This window comes from Sebastes fasciatus, chromosome 20 (assembly GCF_043250625.1).
Source record: "Sebastes fasciatus isolate fSebFas1 chromosome 20, fSebFas1.pri, whole genome shotgun sequence".
Classification (NCBI taxonomy): Eukaryota; Metazoa; Chordata; class Actinopteri; order Perciformes; family Sebastidae; genus Sebastes; species Sebastes fasciatus.
Window position 1 is genome coordinate 22,720,397 of NC_133814.1, and position 17,816 is coordinate 22,738,212.

Sequence of the window (17,816 nt, forward strand, 5' to 3'; positions counted from 1 at the left end):
GTAAAAAAACACAGAGAGAATATGTTTTATTTTTATTGTTTATTTTTGCATTACAACGAATCTGATACATGTTGTCAGAGCCAGTATAGAAAGCAGATATCAGGACTGTTATTTCATGAATAAAGCAAAGTAATGCAGAGAGAGAGAGATGTGAAAGAACACCACAGAAAGACTACATGATAATACTGAACCCGTATACAGAAAAACCCATTATATGGCTTCAGAATATTATAGATGTGTTTCAGTTGTAGAATAACTTCTGTGGCTCCGGAGGATCCAAGTCAGAGAAAATTGCTCAAATTACTACAAATCTTTAACAGAAATCCTGCGTTGCAAACTGGTGGGCTTGATGCATACTCGAAACTAAAGGTCAGGATATCTCTGCTGCAATGATTTTAATAATTCTTATTTTAGTCATGTTAGCGCTGGCAAAGTCGGTTTATAGAGCTTAGATAAGATTCAGACAAAGCTGTGAGAACATGTGTGATATGAATTTGCTTGCACTTAATTACATCCTTCATTGTTTAAATATTTTATACAATAAATTGTACATATTTTAATGTTTTGGGTGGATTTAAAGGATTGCCCAATATGACATATTTATGTAGGACTACATGCAATCTTGTTAACACCTGTATGCATACATTTTCCCAAAGACTGGGACAGGAGATTTTATTATGGTCTCCAAATAAATGTGCAGAATTTCTTCCATCGTCTTTTATTTAAGATTTCTATCTGCAGTACAGATTTGAGCCACACAAGGAAGCCTGAATGTTCATATTGTTCTGTTGATTGTAGCCTATTTATAACATATGAAAGGCTAGTGTACATTCAGTTTGTTTTACTGATGAGAGGAAAACCACAAGAGCCTGTTAACTCCGCCTAAATGCATTTATTTTCTCTCATTTATTAAGTATTTTAACATGCGTATGTTTTCAATAACATGTGCATAAAACAAAGATGTGATTTATCAAACGTATATCTCTTCAAAATGGTTGTTTTACCTATTAAAGATAATATAAGGTGATGCTGAAATGGCAGTATAAATGGTCAGCTTTCGCCGCTGCACAATTTGACCTGCAGCATGACTTGTCGTCAGTTATCAGAAATATTAGCACTATTATTTTCGTCACTTTTCCAACCGAAAAACATGAAGACTAAAAACAGACTGGCAGCTATGACGTAGAGAATGAAGAAACCTCTGTTGATCGTTTTAGCCACTCCGGTCCAGTAGCCGGGCTTCCCTTCTTCCTTCCTACAGCTGAAGAGCAGAGTCAGAGTTTTCACCGCCTCCCTCTGCTCGTCTGAGAGCTCCTCAAAGTCACGGGACTCCTCCGTCAGTTGGCTGCTGCTACCCTGAAAAAAACAGTTAAATAAGCTGTGGTTACATAATGTGACTATTAGGGTTGTCAACTTTGGTCTTTATCTACCTCGTTGTCTTGGGATGCAGAGTCTTTCTCCTTCAGATGCATCACTAAAATCGTCTCCATGAGGCTCAGCATCATCAAACTAAAAATCCCAATGCAGTAGACCGCTGAGGGGAGAAGGCAGCATCATTAATAAGGACAAATGACCACACACTGAGTCAGTATATGTGCTGCTCCTGCTCATATGAATTACAGTCCAATAAAGTAATGACTCTTGAGCTTCTTTACCTATAAGAGGAATCTTGTCTGAAGAGGAAGGCAGAATCTCATTGAGAATAAGCTGCATCACGGTGACAGCGAGCAGCACAGTGATCTTGAAGCTGAGCTTCTCGCCGCTGCTGTCTGAGATCAGGAAGGAGGCCAAGTCCAGACAGAAGAAGAACAGGACGGGTAGCAAGAAGTTGACGATGTAGAGGGCAGACCGCCTCCTCATGGTGATCTGTGAAACAATGTTAGGTTGTTGATGTTTACATTTGTCAAAGGCTAAACCGAATCAATCAATCATTACCTGTTCAGAAATACTTACAGTGTAAACCAACATGCTTTGGTTGAAGCCAAAATTATTAACAGTTTTCTTGTCCAAGGTCAAGTCGAGGAACAGCCACTCGGACTGGGTCCGCATCACCGTGCGAGACCATTCTAAGTTCCTTGAGATGCCACTTAACGGAACCATCTCTATATCCTCGTCTGAGGTGGGAGATAAAAATAAAACAGTGAGGTTTCCCTGCAGGTTAACAAAGAAGGAATATATGGTATGTGTATTCAGGTACTCTCCTGGAACCATCACCTTAACATGGTGGAGAGGTTTGTGTGTCCCTATGACCCTGAGGGCTGTGTTGTCTGGAGCCTGATGCTCCCGGTAGGGTCTCCCATGGCAAATTGGTCTCAGGCGAGGGGCCAGACTAAGAATGGATCATAAACCCCAATGAAGAAACGAGACAGAGGAGAAGGTACCCGGGCTGGAGGAAGCCCGGGGCCTACGTCTGGAGCAAGGCCCAGAAGGAGGGCCCGTCAGCGAGCGCCTGGTGGCCGGGCTTGCCACGGAGCCCGGCCGGGGATACCCCGAAGAAGCAACGTGGCAACCCCCTCCTCGCCATCCTGTGGGCTCACCACCTGCGGGAGGAACCGCTGGGGTCGGGTGCAATGTCACACGGGTAGCAGTGAAGACCAGGGACCTCGACGGACCGGACCCGGGTGGCAGAGGCTGGCTCTGGGGACGTGGAACGTCACCTCTCTGTGGGGGAAGGAAACGGAGCTTGTGCAGGAGGTGGAGCGCTATCAGTTAGATCTGGTAGGGCTTACCTCTACGCACAGCCTCGGTTCTGGAACCGTACTCCTGGACAGGGGTTGGACTTTATGCTTCTCTGGAGTTGCCCATTGTGTGAGTCGCCAAGCGGGTGTGGGGATACTCACAAATCCCCGGCTGTGTGCCGCTACGTTGGAGTTTACCCCGGTGGACGAGAGGGTCGCCTCCCTACACCTTCGGGTTATGGGGGGGAAAACTCTGACTGTTGTATGTGCATATGCACCGAACAGCAGTTCGGAGTATTCGGCCTTCTTGGAGACCCTGAATTGAGTCCTGTATGGGGCTCAAGCAGGGGACTCCATAGTTCTGCTGGGAGACTTCAGCGCGCACGTGGGCAACGATGGAGACACCTGGAGTGGCGTAATTGGGAGGAACGGCCTCCCTGATCTAAACCAGAGTGGTCGTTTGTTATTGGACTTCTGTGCTAGTCATGGACTGTCCATAACGAACACCATGTTCGAACATAAGGATGCTCATAAGTGTACGTGGTACCAGAGCACCCTAGGCCGAAGGTCGATGATCAATTTTGGAATCATATCGTCTGATCTGAGGCTGCATGTTTTGGACACTCGGGTAAAGAGAGGGGCCGAGCTGTCAACTGATCACCATCTGGTGGTGAGTTGGGTCAGAGGGTGGGGGAAGACTCTGGACAGACCTGGTAAGCCCAAACGGGTAGTGCGGGTGAACTGGGAACGTCTGGAGGAGGCCCCTGTCCGAAGGATCTTCAACTCACACCCCCGGCGGAGCTTTTCTGGCATCCCTGTGGAGGTTGGGGGCATTGAACCCGAGTGGGCGATGTTCAAAGCTTCCATTGCTGAAGCTGCGGCAGTGAGCTGTGGTCTAAAGGTCTTGGGTGCCTCAAGGGGCAGCAACCCTTGAAACCGTGGTGGACATCGGTGGTCAGGAAAGCCGTCCGACTGAAGAAGGAGGCCTTCCGGGATATGTTATCTCGGAGGTCTCCGGCTGTGAAGGAGGCAAAGCAGCGGGTGTGGGAGGAATTCGGAGCAGCCATGGCGAAGGACTTTCAGTCGGCTCCAAAGTGCTTCTGGAAAACCGTCCGGCACCTCAGGAGGGGGAAACGTGGAACCATCCAAGCTGTGTACAGTAAGGATGGGACACTGTTGACCTCAACTGAGGAGGTAATCGGGCGGTGGAAGGAGCACTTTGAGGAACTCCTGAATCCGACTAATATGCCCTCTATTGTAGAGGCAGAGCTGGAAGCTGATGGGGGACCATCATCAATTACCCTGGTGGAGGTCACTGAGGTAGTCAAACAACTCCACAGTGGCAAAGCCCCGGGGATTGATGAAATCCGTCCAGAAATGCTGAAGGCTTTGGGTGTGGAGGAGCTGTCTTGGATGACACGTCTCTTCAACATTGCGTGGAAGTTGGTGACAGTGCCTAAGGAGTGGCAGACCGGGGTGGTGGTTCCCCTGTTCAAAAAGGGGGACCAGAGAGTTTGTGCCAATTACAGGGTGTCACACTACTCAGCCTCCCTGGTAAAGTCTACTCCAAGGTGCTGGGAAGGAGGGTTCGGCCGATAGTCGAACCTCGGATTGAAAAGGAATAACGCGGATTCCGTCCTGGCCGTGGAACAACGGACCAGCTTTTCACTCTCGCAAGGATCCTGGAGGGGGCCTGGGAGTATGCCTTTCCAGTCTACATGTGTTTTGTGGACTTGGAGAAGGCGTATGACCAGGTCCCTCGGGATAAACTGTTGGGGGTGCTGCGGGAGTATGGGGTGAGGGGGTCACTTTTCAGGGCCATCCAATCTCTGTACGCCCAAAGCGAGAGCTGTGTTCGGGTTCTCGGCAATAAGTCGGACTCGTTTCCAGTGGGGGTTGGCCTCCAGCAGGGCTGCGCTTTGTCACCAGTCCTGTTTGTGATATTCATGGGCAGGATATCAAGGCGTAGTCGGGGGAGGAGGGTTTGCAGTTCGGTGTGCTGAAGATCTCATCGCTGCTTTTTGCAGATGATGTGGTCCTGTTGGCGTCATCGGTCTGTGACCTCCAGCACTCACTGGATGAGTCCTTACCCCAAGTGAAGGAGTTCAAGTACCTCAGCTAGCTCCTTTGCGTTGAAAGGAGCTAGCTGAGGTGGTTCGGGCATCTAGTAAGGATGCCCCCTGGGCGCCTCCCTAGGGAGGTGTTCCAGGCACGACCAGCTGGGAGGAGACCAAGGGGAAGACCGAGGACTAGGTGGAGAGATTATATCTCCACACTGGCCTGGGAACGCCTCGGATCTCCCAGTCAGAGCTCGATAATGTGGCCCGGGAAAGGGAAGTTTGGGGTCCCCTGCTGGAGCTACTGCCCCCGCGACCCGACCCCGGATAAGCGGTTGAAGATGAGTGAGAGTGAGTGAGTGAGTGTATTCAGGTAACATTCAGTAAACTGACTGTAAAAATCATTAAAGCACACATGCATTCAAACTCAAACAGACACAAGAACAGGTCATGCTCACCAGAGTATATGACAGACTTGAAAGTGAGGGTGCAGTTCTGAATGTCGAAGGGGAATTTGTAAATTTGCATCCTGCAGGTGCTGACCACCACCATGTTGTTTCTGAATACGACTCTACCGCTACTGTTAACCATGAGACAAGGACTCTGATCGGTCTTGTCCTTTTCTATCCTGTATGAGAACACACACACAAATGCTGTTAAATGAATTTCATATAATGTTATTAATATACTATAGAACATAGCTTCATGTAAAACATACTGAAAGTATGCACGAACTGCACCATATAACTGCAGTATATGTGGTTCAGTACTGGCTGTTTGTTGCATGTCAGAACAGACACATTCAAACTTACATCTCTTCAATAGTTAAATCTGGCTTCCACCATAATTTAGTAGGAAGATAAATCTTCCGAATACCACAGAAGTCATCAGGATTCCAAGAAATGTCGTCACTCTGCCACGACTATAGAGGAAAACACGCATTTAAACAAAAGAAAGTTGAGTTTCCCAACAGAGGTTTGAGAGGTTTTCATTCAATCAAAAAGTGCTTTCTTCCTCAGAGAGAACTCACCGAATCAATCCAAACGTATGAAACAAATTTCTGGTCCTTCTCGTTCTGTGGGCAAAGAAATATGTCAGACGTCCCGGGAACTGTCATGAAACTTAGCTCAAATTCAATGTTAATACAAGTTCATAAACATCAGTTCATATGACAGTTTTGAACAGGCGCACCTGAGGACTGTACTAAGAAGCAGGATTTGGGGCTAACGAAGTAACTTCAGGTTTAACCCTGGGTTTCATAAGTGCTGCTCCAGAGCAGGTTATGTTTGAGATAATGGTAAGTGTCCACAGGGGCATTAGTCGTGCTAGTCGTCGCTGTTAGTCGCCGCTGCTATCACTGCTGCTAGTCACTGCTGCTATTCGTCGCTTTTATCACTGTAAGTCGCCGCTGCTATCATTGCTAGTCGTTGCTGCTATCACTGCTGCTAGTTGCCGTTGCTAGTCGTTGTCACTGCTAGTTGTTGCTGCTAGTCGTTGTTGCTGCTAGTTGTTGCTGCTAGTCGTTGTCGCTGCTAGTTGTTGCTGCTAGTCGTTGTCGCTGCTAGTCGTCGTTGCTGCTAGTCGTCGTTGCTGCTAGTTGTTTCTAATAGTCAATGTTGCTGCTAGTTGTTGCTGCTAGTCGTTGTCGCTGCTAGTTGTTGCTGCTAGTCGTTGTCGCTGCTAGTTGTTTCTGCTAGTTGATGTTGCTGCTAGTTGTTGCTGCTAGTCGTTGTCGCTGCTAGTTGTTGCTGCCAGTCGTTGTTGCTGCTAGTCGTTGTTGCTGCTAGTCGTTGTCGCTGCTAGTTGTAGCTGCCAGTCGTTGTCGCCGCTAGTCGTTGTCGCTACTAGTTGTTGCTGCTAGTCGTTGTCGCTGCTAGTTGTAGCTGCTAGTCATTGTCGCTACTAGTTGTTGCTGCCAGTCGATGTCGCTGCCAGTCATTGTTGCTGATAGTCGTTGTCGCTGATAGTCGTTGTCGCTGCTAGTTGTTGCTGCTAGTCATTGTCGCTGATAGTTGTAGCTGCTAGTCATTGTCACTACTAGTTGTTGCTGCCAGTCGATGTCGCTGCCAGTCGTTGTCGCTGATAGTCGTTGTCGCTGCTAGTTGTTGCTGCTAGTCGTTGTCGCTGCTAGTCATTGTCACTGATAGTTGTTGCTGCCAGTCGTTGTCGCTGCCAGTCGTTGTCGCTACTAGTTGTTGCTGCTAGTCGTTGTCGCTGCTAGTTGTAGCTGCTAGTCATTGTCGCTACTAGTTGTTGCTGCCAGTCGATGTCGCTGCCAGTCATTGTTGCTGATAGTCGTTGTCGCTGATAGTCGTTGTCGCTGCTAGTTGTTGCTGCTAGTCATTGTCGCTGATAGTTGTAGCTGCTAGTCATTGTCACTACTAGTTGTTGCTGCCAGTCGATGTCGCTGCCAGTCGTTGTCGCTGATAGTCGTTGTCGCTGCTAGTTGTTGCTGCTAGTCGTTGTCGCGGCTAGTCATTGTCACTGATAGTTGTTGCTGCCAGTCGTTGTCGCTGCCAGTCGTTGTCGCTGATAGTCGTTGTCGCTGATAGTCGTTGTCGCTGGTAGTCGCCGCTATCGCTGCTAGTTGTCATTTCTGTGATATCGCGGTATGTTGTTACTTGATTTTGTGATATCCTGTTACATTACAAACAAACAGAGAAATGGAGCCAATATAACCTCCTCAACAGTAAATGATAATTGTAATTTATAATTATAAACAACCACCTACCATTTCTAGAATGGCATAGAGTAGTACATCCAGGACTACCTTTGTGGGCGATTCAGCGCTCCCAGGCCGGGTCATGGACAATAGCTCATTATTTTCGGTCAAGTTCAGGTGCTTTACAACATCCTGATGCCTGCAGGAACCATTGGAGGACTTCGCCTCTACAGTGAAAAAATCAGGACACATTCTCAATGAGAGGGTTCAGGAAATGTGATGCTCTTCATTTTTCTTTTGAATTAGAACTTCAGATCACTCATGATGTCATCTCAGTTACTCATCATTAAAATAAAATCATTGTATGTATTCACTGCTTCTGAATTCATCATATAAATTTGAGTGTTTTTCAGCTATTCTACTGGCACGGTTATGACGGTCTGTCAGTCAATCCACCACTTTGACCCAGACATGAAATATCTTTTCCTAACCTAACCAAGTAGTTTTGTTGCCTAAACCTAAGGAGATTTCTGACAGAAAGGGCTTTCTGGTTTAATTTGCCCATTTTTATTCTCTTGTTTCTTCACTTTATTGTAAAGCACTTTCAACTACATCCCCTATATGAAAGGCTCTTTTTCAATCATTAAATATTAATCCAGCTCTATATCTGCAGTAATATGATTGTGGTCAAACAAATGCCATCATGAGAGGGGCGTTGGCAGAACCGGACCAGCACTAACCAACCACTACATACATTTTTAAATATGGGCGCTAAATATTTACATTCACTTTACAGTCTAAATAGGTTTCCATTTGAGATCCATCTTCTATATATCACCAAATGCATGTAAAAAATAATGGCCAGCAACACTCAGAACTGTCTGAAAACCTAATTCAGTTGCAGCAATTTAGAAAGCAAAAGTACTATCAAAATTATATATACTCAGTTACCAGTTGTTTCGGTACACCTACGGTAGGTACCTACGTAGCTAAAATCAACCCAGTGTAATACGATATAAATGCTATTAATGTACAGTGACAGTGCGACCTTTAGTGTTTGCATTAGTGTCTCTAATATTTTATCATGTTTGTATCAGTGAATTGGCTAAATATTAGACACACCTCCCATTTTAGCCCACTATTCAACAGCACCACAAACTACATCTTCCAAAATGATCGTAAAGTTTGCATCAACACCTCTTTCAAACAGTTTCAACAAAGAAATAAACATTATACTAAATATCTCACTCAACCTCTAGTGGTATGCAGATAGTTTTGAGTCTGTCCAAGTTTTCTTTTCAGAAACCATCAGTGTCCAACTGTTACTCTTGATGAGCCACAGACTTAATTCCAGTGAGTTCTGTAGATTATTCAGAGCAACAGGGATGCTGTGAGGATGAGAGAAACCTTACCTGCGAGGAAGAGCAGAAAGAGGAACCCTGAAAGCATCATGACATCGGGATCAGTGAGAATCCAAAGTCTGTGAGAGGTTTGTACAACAAATGTGCTCTCCGGAAACATTACCCGATGAGCGGTCATCCTCGTAATGGAAGAGGGCAGGGCAAACTGACCAACCGTTTTTTATCGTCTAAGGCAGTGATTCCCAACCAGATGAACTCCATCGTGTACTTCTGCAGTTGAAAGAGCATACCTGGAAATATTGAAGAGCGGCTCAGTTAATTTGACAAGATACATTATAATTTGATGAAGAATGAATTATGGTTTAGGCACATACTGTACCTTTAGGGGAACGATACAAGTAAAATAGCCTTTGTTGCAATTTGTGTGAGGAGAAGTTACATTATTACTGGACTGTTTTGGTTCACTCTCACCGCCCTCACACACACACACACACACACACACACACACACACACACATATACAGAGAAAAAAAACACAGAGAGAATATGTTTTGTTTTTGTTGTTTATTTTTGCATTATAAAGAATCTGATACATGTTGTCAGAGCCAGTATAGAAAGCAGATATCAGGACTGTTATTTCATGAATAAAGCAAAGTAATGCTGAGAGAGATGTGAAAGAACACCACAGAAAGACTACATGATAATACTGAACCCATATACAGAAAAACCCATTATATGGCTTCAGAATATTATAGATGTGTTTCAGATTGTTAAAGGAACACTGGACCAGTTTTTACACAACATTTTCAAACAGTTGTAGAATAACTTCTGTGGCTCCGGAGGATCCAAGTCAGAGAAAATTGCTCAAATTACTACAAATCTTTAACAGAAATCCTGCGTTGCAAACTGGTGGGCTTGATGCATACTCGAAACTAAAGGTCAGGATATCTCTGCTGCAATGATTTTAATAATTCTTATTTTAGTCATGTTAGCGCTGGCAAAGTCGGTTCATAAAGCTTAGATAAGATTCAAACAAAGCTGTGAGAACATGTGTGATATGAATTTGCTTGCACTTAATTACATCCTTCATTGTTTAAATATTGTATACAATAAATTGTACATATTTTAATGTTTTGGGTGGATTTAAAGGATTGCCCAATATGACATATTTATGTAGGACTGCATGCAATTTTGGTAACACCTGTACGCATACATTTTCCCAAAGACTGGGACAGGAGATTTTATTAGGGCCGCCAAATAAATTTGCAGAATTTCTTATATCGTCTTTTATTTAAGATTTCTATCTGCAGTACAGATTTGAGCCACACAAGGAAGCCTGAATGTTCATATTGTTCTGTTGATTGTAGCCTATTTATAACATATGAAAGGCTAGTGTACATTCAGTTTGTTTTACTGATGAGAGGAAAACCACAAGAGCCTGTTAACTCCGCCTAAATGCATTTATTTTCTCTCATTTATTAAGTATTTTAACATGCGTATGTTTTCAATAACACGTGCATAAAACAAAGATGTGATTTATCAAACGTATATCTCTTCAAAATGGTTGTTTTACCTATTAAAGATAATATAAGGTGATGCTGAAATGGCAGTATAAATGGTCAGCTTTCGCCGCTGCACAATTTGACCTGCAGCATGACTTGTTGTCAGTTATCAGAAATATTAGCGCTATTATTTTCGTCACTTTTCCAACCGAAAAACATGAAGACTAAAAACAGACTGGCAGCTATGACGTAGAGAATGAAGAAACCTCTGTTGATCGTTTTAGCCACTCCGGTCCAGTAGCCGGGCTTCTCTTCTTCCTTCCTGCTGCTGAAGAACGGAGTCAGTGTTTTCACCGCCTCCCTCTGTTCGTCTGAGAGCTCCTCAAAGTCACAGGACTCCTCCGTCAGTTGGCTGCTGCTACCCTGAAAAAACAGTTAAAGGGACTGTTTGTAAGAATCAGAAATGCTTGTTAACAGCGACACCTATGGCCGTGAAGTCAACGAAAGTCAGCGTCGGGTTTGCGTTGTGCTCACTCTACATAGACATGAATGAGCATCGCTCAAAACAGTGATGCGACACACATCAGTTAAAACCACAATATCACTCTATATTTCACCTGCTTGGCAGTAATGTTAGCTGACCAGACGAAGGTCTCTCCATGAATCACTGCTGATCCTAGTGTTGGCTTTTCCTGCTTCAGCCTCCCGACCGCGGCCGGAGGGAACGGGAGACACCGGAGTTTTGGCCCTGGAGACCAAAGCTACGGTCTCCCCCGCGTCCTCCGACTGCGTCCTGCGACCGCGACCAACACTGTTTTGCAAGACGGGCTTCACTACATATAACTTTGAGGTTTTGGTGCTTCCCAGTAGTTTGTGTTGGAGTCTGAGTCTGAACAGCATAGCCACACGCGAGCGCGCATGGGACACCGACCCGCAATGATTTATACGAGTAAGAAGTTACAAACAGTCCCTTTAAATAAGCTGTGGTTAAATAATGGGACTATTAGTGTTGTCATCTTTGGTCTTTATCTACCTTGTTGTCTTGGGATGCAGAGTCTTTCTCCATCAGATGCATCACCAAAATCGTCTCCAGGAGGCTCAGCATCATCAAACTAAAAATCCCAATGCAGTAAGCCGCTGAGGGGAGAAAGCAGCATCATTAATACGGACAAATGACCTCAAATTGAGTAGGTATATACGTGCTGCTCCTGCTCATATGAATTACAGTCTAATAAAGTAATGACTCTTAAGCTTCTTTACCTATAAGAGGAATCCTGTCTGAAGAGGAAGGCAGAATCTCATTGAGAATAAGCTGCATCACGGTGACAGCGAGCAGCACAGTGACCTTGAAGCTGAGCTTCTCGCCGCTGCTGTCTGAGATCAGGAAGGAGGCCAAGTCCAGACAAAAGAAGAACAGGACGGGTAGCAAGAAGTTGGCGATGTAGAGGGCAGACCGCCTCCTCATGGTGATCTGTGAAACGATGTTAGGTGGTTGATGTTTAAATTTGTCAAAGGCTAAACCGAATCAATCAATCATTACCTGTCCAGAAATACTTACAGTGTAAACCAACATGCTTTGGTTGAAGCCAAAATTATTAACAGTTTTCTTGTCCATGGTCAAGTCGTGGAACAGCCACTCGGACTGGGTCCGCATCAACTTGCGAGACCACTCTAAGTTCCATGAGATGTCACCTGACGGAACCAACTCTATATCCTCGTCTGAGGCGGGAGATAAAAATAAAACAGTGAGGTTTCCCTGCAGGTTAACAAAGAAGGAATATATGGTATGTGTATTCAGGTACTCTCCTGGAACCATCACCTTAACATGGTGGAGAGGTTTGTGTGTCCCTATGACCCTGAGTGCTGTGTTGTCTGGAGCCTGATGCTCCCGGTAGGGTCTCCCATGGCAAATTGGTCTCAGGCGAGGGGCCAGACTAAGAATGGATCATAAACCCCAATGAAGAAACGAGACAGAGGAGAAGGTACCCGGCCTGGAGGAAGCCCGGGGCCCACGTCTGGAGCAAGGCCCAGAAGGAGGGCCCAGAAGGAGGGCCCGTCAGCGAGCGCCTGGTGGCCGGGTTTGCCACGGATCCCGGCCGGGGACACCCCGAAGAAGCGACGTGGCAACCCCCTCCTCGCCATCCTGTGGGCTCACCAACTGCGGGAGGAACCGCTGGGGCCGGGTGCACTGTCACACGGGTAGCAGTGAAGACCAGGGACCTCGACGGACCGGACCCGGGTGGCAGAGGCTGGCTCTGGGGACGTGGAACGTCACCTCTCTGTGGGGGAAGGAGCCAGAGCTTGTGCAGGAGGTGGAGCGCTATCAGTTAGATCTGGTAGGGCTTACCTCTATGCACAGCCTCGGTTCTGGAACCGTACTCCTGGACAGGGGTTGGACTTTATTCTTCTCTGGAGTTGCCCATTGTGTGAGTCGCCAAGCGGGTGTGGGGATACTCACAAATTCCCGGCTGTGTGCCGCTACGTTGGAGTTTACCCCGGTGGACGAGAGGGTCGCCTCCCTACGCCTTCGGGTTATGGGGGGGAAAACTCTGACTGTTGTATGTGCATATGCACCGAACAGTAGTTCGGAGTATTCGGCCTTCTTGGAGACCCTGAATGGAGTCCTGTATGGGGCTCCAGTAGGGGACTCCATAGTTCTGCTGGGAGACTTCAACGCGCACGTGGGCAACGATGGAGACACCTGGAGTGGCGTAATTGGGAGGAATGGCCTCCCTGATCTAAACCAGAGTGGTCGTTTGTTATTGGACTTCTGTTCTAGTCATGGATTGTCCATAACGAACACCATGTTCGAACATAAGGATGCTCATAAGTGTACGTGGTACCAGAGCACCCTAGGCCAAAGGTCGATGATCAATTTTGGAATCGTATCGTCTGATCTGAGGCTGCATGTTTTGGACACTCGGGTAAAGAGAGGGGCCGGACTGTCAACTGATCACCATCTGGTGGTGAGTTGGGTCAGAGGGTGGGGGAAGACTCTGGACAGACCTGGTAAGCCCAAACGGGTAGTGCGGGTGAACTGGGAACGTCTGGAGGAGGCCCCTGTCCGAAGGATCTTCAACTCACACCCCTGGCGGAGCTTTTCTGGCATCCCTGTGGAGGTTGGGGGCATTGAACCCGAGTGGGCGATGTTCAAAGCTTCCATTGCTGAAGCTGCGGCGGTGAGCTGTGGTCTAAAGGTCTTGGGTGCCTCAAGGGGCGGCAACCCTCGAACACCGTGGTGGACATCGGTGGTCAGGGAAGCCGTCCGACTGAAGAAGGAGGCCTTCCGGGATATGTTATCTCGGAGGTCTCCGGCTGTGAAGGAGGCAAAGCAGCGGGTGTGGGAGGAATTCGGAGCAGCCATGGCGAAGGACTTTCGGTCGACTCCAAAGTGCTTCTGGAAAACCGTCCGGCACCTCAGGAGGGGGAAACGTGGAACCATCCAAGCTGTGTACAGTAAGGATGGGACACTGTTGACCTCAACTGAGGAGATAATCGGGCGGTGGAAGGAGCACTTTGAGGAACTCCTGAATCCGACTAATACGCCCTCTATTGTAGAGGCAGAGCTGGAAGCTGATGGGGGACCATCATCAATTACCCTGGCGGAGGTCACTGAGGTAGTCAAACAACTCCACAGTGGCAAAGCCCCGGGGATTGATGAAATCTGTCCAGAAATGCTGAAGGCTTTGGGTGTGGAGGGGCTGTCTTGGATGACACGTCTCTTTGACATTGCGTGGAAGTTGGTGACAGTGCCTAAGGAGTGGCAGACCGGGGTGGTGGTTCCCCTGTTCAAAAAGGGGGACCAGAGAGTGTGTGCCAATTACAGGGTATCACACTACTCAGCCTCCCTGATAAAGTCTACTCCGAGGTGCTGGGAAGGAGGGTTCGGCCGATAGTCGAACCTCAGATTGAAGAGGAACAATGCGGATTCCGTCCTGGCCATGGAACAACGGACCAGCTTTTCACTCTCGCAAGGATCCTGGAGGGGGCCTGGGAGTATGCCTATCCAGTCTACATGTGTTTTGTGGACTTGGAGAAGGCGTATGACCGGGTCCCTCGGGAGATACTGTTGGGGGTGCTGCGGGAGTATGGGGTGAGGGGGTCACTTCTCAGGGCCATCCAATCTCTGTACGCCCAAAGCGAGAGCTGTGTTCGGGTTCTCGGCAATAAGTCGGACTCGTTTCCGGTGGGGGTTGGCCTCCGGCAGGGCTGCGCTTTGTCACCAGTCCTGTTTGTGATATTCATGGACAGGATATCGAGGCGTAGTCGGGGGAGGAGGGTTTGCAGTTCGGTGTGCTGAAGATCTCATCCTTGCTTTTTTTTGCAGATGATGTGGTCCTGTTGGCGTCATCAGTCTGTGACCTCCAGCACTCACTGGATGAGTCCTTACCCCAAGTGAAGGAGTTCAAGTACCTCGGGGTCTTGTTCGCGAGTGAGGGGACTATGGAACGCGAGATTTGCTGGAGATTGCGGTATTGCATTCACTTTACCGCACCGTTGTGACGAAAAGAGAGCTGAGCCGGAAGGCAAAGCTCTCGATCTACCGGTCAATCTTCGTTCCTACTTTCACCTATGGTCATGAGGGCTGGGTCATGACTGAAAGAACTACATCACGGGTACAAGCGGCCGTAATGGGTTTCCCTCAGGAGGGTGGCTGGCGTCTCCCTTAGAGATAGGGTGAGAAGCTCAGTCATCAGTGAGGGACTCGGAGTAGAGCCGCTGCTCCTTCGCGTTGAAAGGAGCTAGCTGAGGTGGTTCGGGCATCTATTAAGGATGCCCCCTGGGCGCCTCCCTAGGGAGGTGTTCCAGGCACGACCAGCTGGGAGGAGACCACGGGGAAGACCCAGGACTAGGTGGAGAGATTATATCTCCACACTGGCCTGGGAACGCCTCGGATCTCCCAGTCAGAGCTGGATAATGTGGCCCGGGAAAGGGAAGTTTGGGGTCCCCTGCTGGAGCTACTGCCCCCGCGACCCGACCCCGGATAAGCGGTTGAAGATGAGTGAGAGTGAGTGAGTGAGTGTATTCAGGTAACATTCAGTAAACTGACTGTTAAAATCATTAAAGCACACATGCATTCAAACTCAAACAGACTCAAAAACAGGTCACGCTCACCAGAGTATATGACAGACTTGAAAGTGAGGGTGCAGCTCTGAATGTCGAAGGGGAATTTGTCAATTTGCATCCTGCAGGTGCTGACCACCACCATGTTTTTTCTGAGTATGACGCAACCGCTACTGTTAACCATGAGATAAGGACTCTGATCGGCCTTGTCCTTTTCTATCCTGTATGAGAACACACACACAAATGCTGTTAAATGAATTTCATATAATGTTATTAAAATACTATAGAACATAACTTCATGTAAAACATACTGAAAGAATGCAATGAACTGCACCATATAACTGCAGTATATCTGGTTCAGTAGTGGCTGTTTGTTGCATGTCAGAACAGACACATTCAAACTTACATCTCTTCAATAGTTAAATCTGGCTTCCACCATAATTTAGTAGGAAGATAAATCCTCTGAATACCACAGAAGTCATCAGGATTCCAAGAAATGTCGTCACTCTGCCACCACTGTAGAGGAAAACATGCATTTAAACAAAAGAAAGTTGAGTTTCCCAACAGAGGTTTGAGAGGTTTTCATTCAATCAAAAAGTGCTTTCTTCCTTAGAGAGAACTCACCGAATCAATCCAAACGTATGAAACAAATTTCTGGTCCTTCTCGTTCTGTGAACAAAGAAATATGTCAGACGTCCACGGAACTGTCATGAAACTTTGCACAAATTCAATGTTAATGCAAGTTCGTAAACATCAGTTCATATGACAGTTTTGAACAGGCGCACCTGAGGCCTGTACTAAGAAGCAGGATTTGAGGCTAACGAAATAACTTCAGGTTTAACCCTGGGTTTTCAGGGCTGCTATCACTGCTAGTCATCGCTGCTAGTCGTCACTGCTATCACTGCTAGTCGTCGCTGCTAGTCGCCACTGCTGGTCGTTGCAGCTAGTCGTCGCTGCTATCACTTCTAGTTGTCACTTTCTAGTAGTCGCTGCTATCACTTCTAGTCATCGCTGCTAGTCGTCGCTGCTATCACTGCTAGTCATCGCTGCTAGTCATCGCTGCTAGTCGTCGCTGCTATCACTGCTAGTCATCGCTGCTAGTCGTCGCTGCTATCACTGCTAGTCATCGCTGCTAGTCGTCGCTGCTAGTCGTCGCTGCTATCACTGCTAGTCGTTGCTGCTATCACTGCTGCTAGTCGTCGACACTGCTAGGCGTCATTGCTGTTATTCGCCGCTGCTAGTCGTTGCTGCTAGTCGTTGCTGCTAGTCGTTGTCACTGCTAGTCGTTGTCACTGCTAGTCGCCGCTATCACTGCTTTCGCTGATAGTTGTCACTGCTATCACTGCTAGTCCACCCTGCTAGTCGTCGCTGCTATCACTGCTAGTCACCGCTGCTAGTCGTCGCTGCTATCACTGCTAGTCATCGCTGCTAGTCGTCGCTGCTATCACTTCTAGTCGTCGCTGCTATCACTGCTAGTCGTCGCTGCTATCACTGCTAGTCATCGCTGCTAGTCATCGCTGCTATCACTGCTAGTCGTCGCTGATAGTCATCGCTGCTAGTCGTTGCTGCTATCACTGCTAGTCGTCGCTGCTAGTCGTTGCTGCTATCACTGCTAGTCGTCGCTGCTATCACTGCTAGTCATCGCTGCTAGTCGTCGCTGCTATCACTGCTAGTCATCGCTGCTAGTCGTCGCTGCTATCACTGCTAGTCGTCGCTGCTATCACTGCTAGTCATCGCTGCTAGTCGTTGCTGCTATCACTGCTAGTCGTCGCTGATAGTCGCTGATAGTCATCGCTGCTAGTCGTCGCTGCTATCACTGCTAGTCATCGCTGCTAGTCGTCGCTGCTATCACTGCTAGTCATCGCTGCTAGTCGTCGCTGCTATCACTGCTAGTCGTCGCTGATAGTCGCTGATAGTCATCGCTGCTAGTCGTTGTTGCTGCCAGTCGTCGCTGCTAGTCCACCCTGCTAGTCGTCGCTGATAGTCGTTGTAGCTGCTAGTCGTTGTAGCTGCTAGTCAATGTCGTTGCTAGTCGTTGTCGCTGTTGGTCACCGCTATCGCTGCTAGTCACCCTGCTAGTCACCCTGCTAGTCGCCCTGCTATCGTTGCTAGTCGCCATTTCTGTGATATCGTGGTATGTTGTTACTTGATTTTGTGATATCCTGTTACATTACAAACAAACAGAGAAATGGAGCCAATATAACCTCCTCAAATGACAAATGATAATTGTAATTTATAATTACAAGCAACCACTTACCATTTCTAGAATGGCATAGAGTAGTACATCCAGGAATACCTGTGTGGGCGATTCAGCGCTCCCAGGCCGGGTCATGGAGAACAGCTCATTATTTTTGGTCAAGTTCAGATGCTTTAAAACATCCTGATGCCTGCAGGAACCATTGGAGGACTTCGCCTCTGCAGTGAAAACATCAGGACACATTCTCAATGAGAGGGTTCAGGAAATGTGATGTTCTTCATTTTTCCTTTGAATT

At 47.3% G+C, this 17,816-nt stretch overlaps 1 protein-coding gene across 1 annotated transcript; it reads right to left on the reverse strand.

Annotated features, from left to right (window-relative positions):
• Positions 1–49: 49 nt before the first annotated feature.
• Positions 50–17,764, reverse strand: LOC141759042 (5-hydroxytryptamine receptor 3A-like). Its single transcript, XM_074620931.1, has 8 exons — positions 17,582–17,764; positions 15,949–15,993; positions 15,731–15,840; positions 15,376–15,545; positions 11,819–11,979; positions 11,521–11,731; positions 1,431–1,534; positions 50–1,356 (listed from the first exon to the last, which is right to left on the reverse strand). Exons 1-8 carry the CDS (start codon positions 17,762–17,764, stop codon positions 1,096–1,098), a joined length of 1,245 nt encoding a protein of 414 aa, XP_074477032.1. The 3' UTR covers positions 50–1,095.
• Between the last annotated feature and the right edge of the window lie 52 nt (positions 17,765–17,816).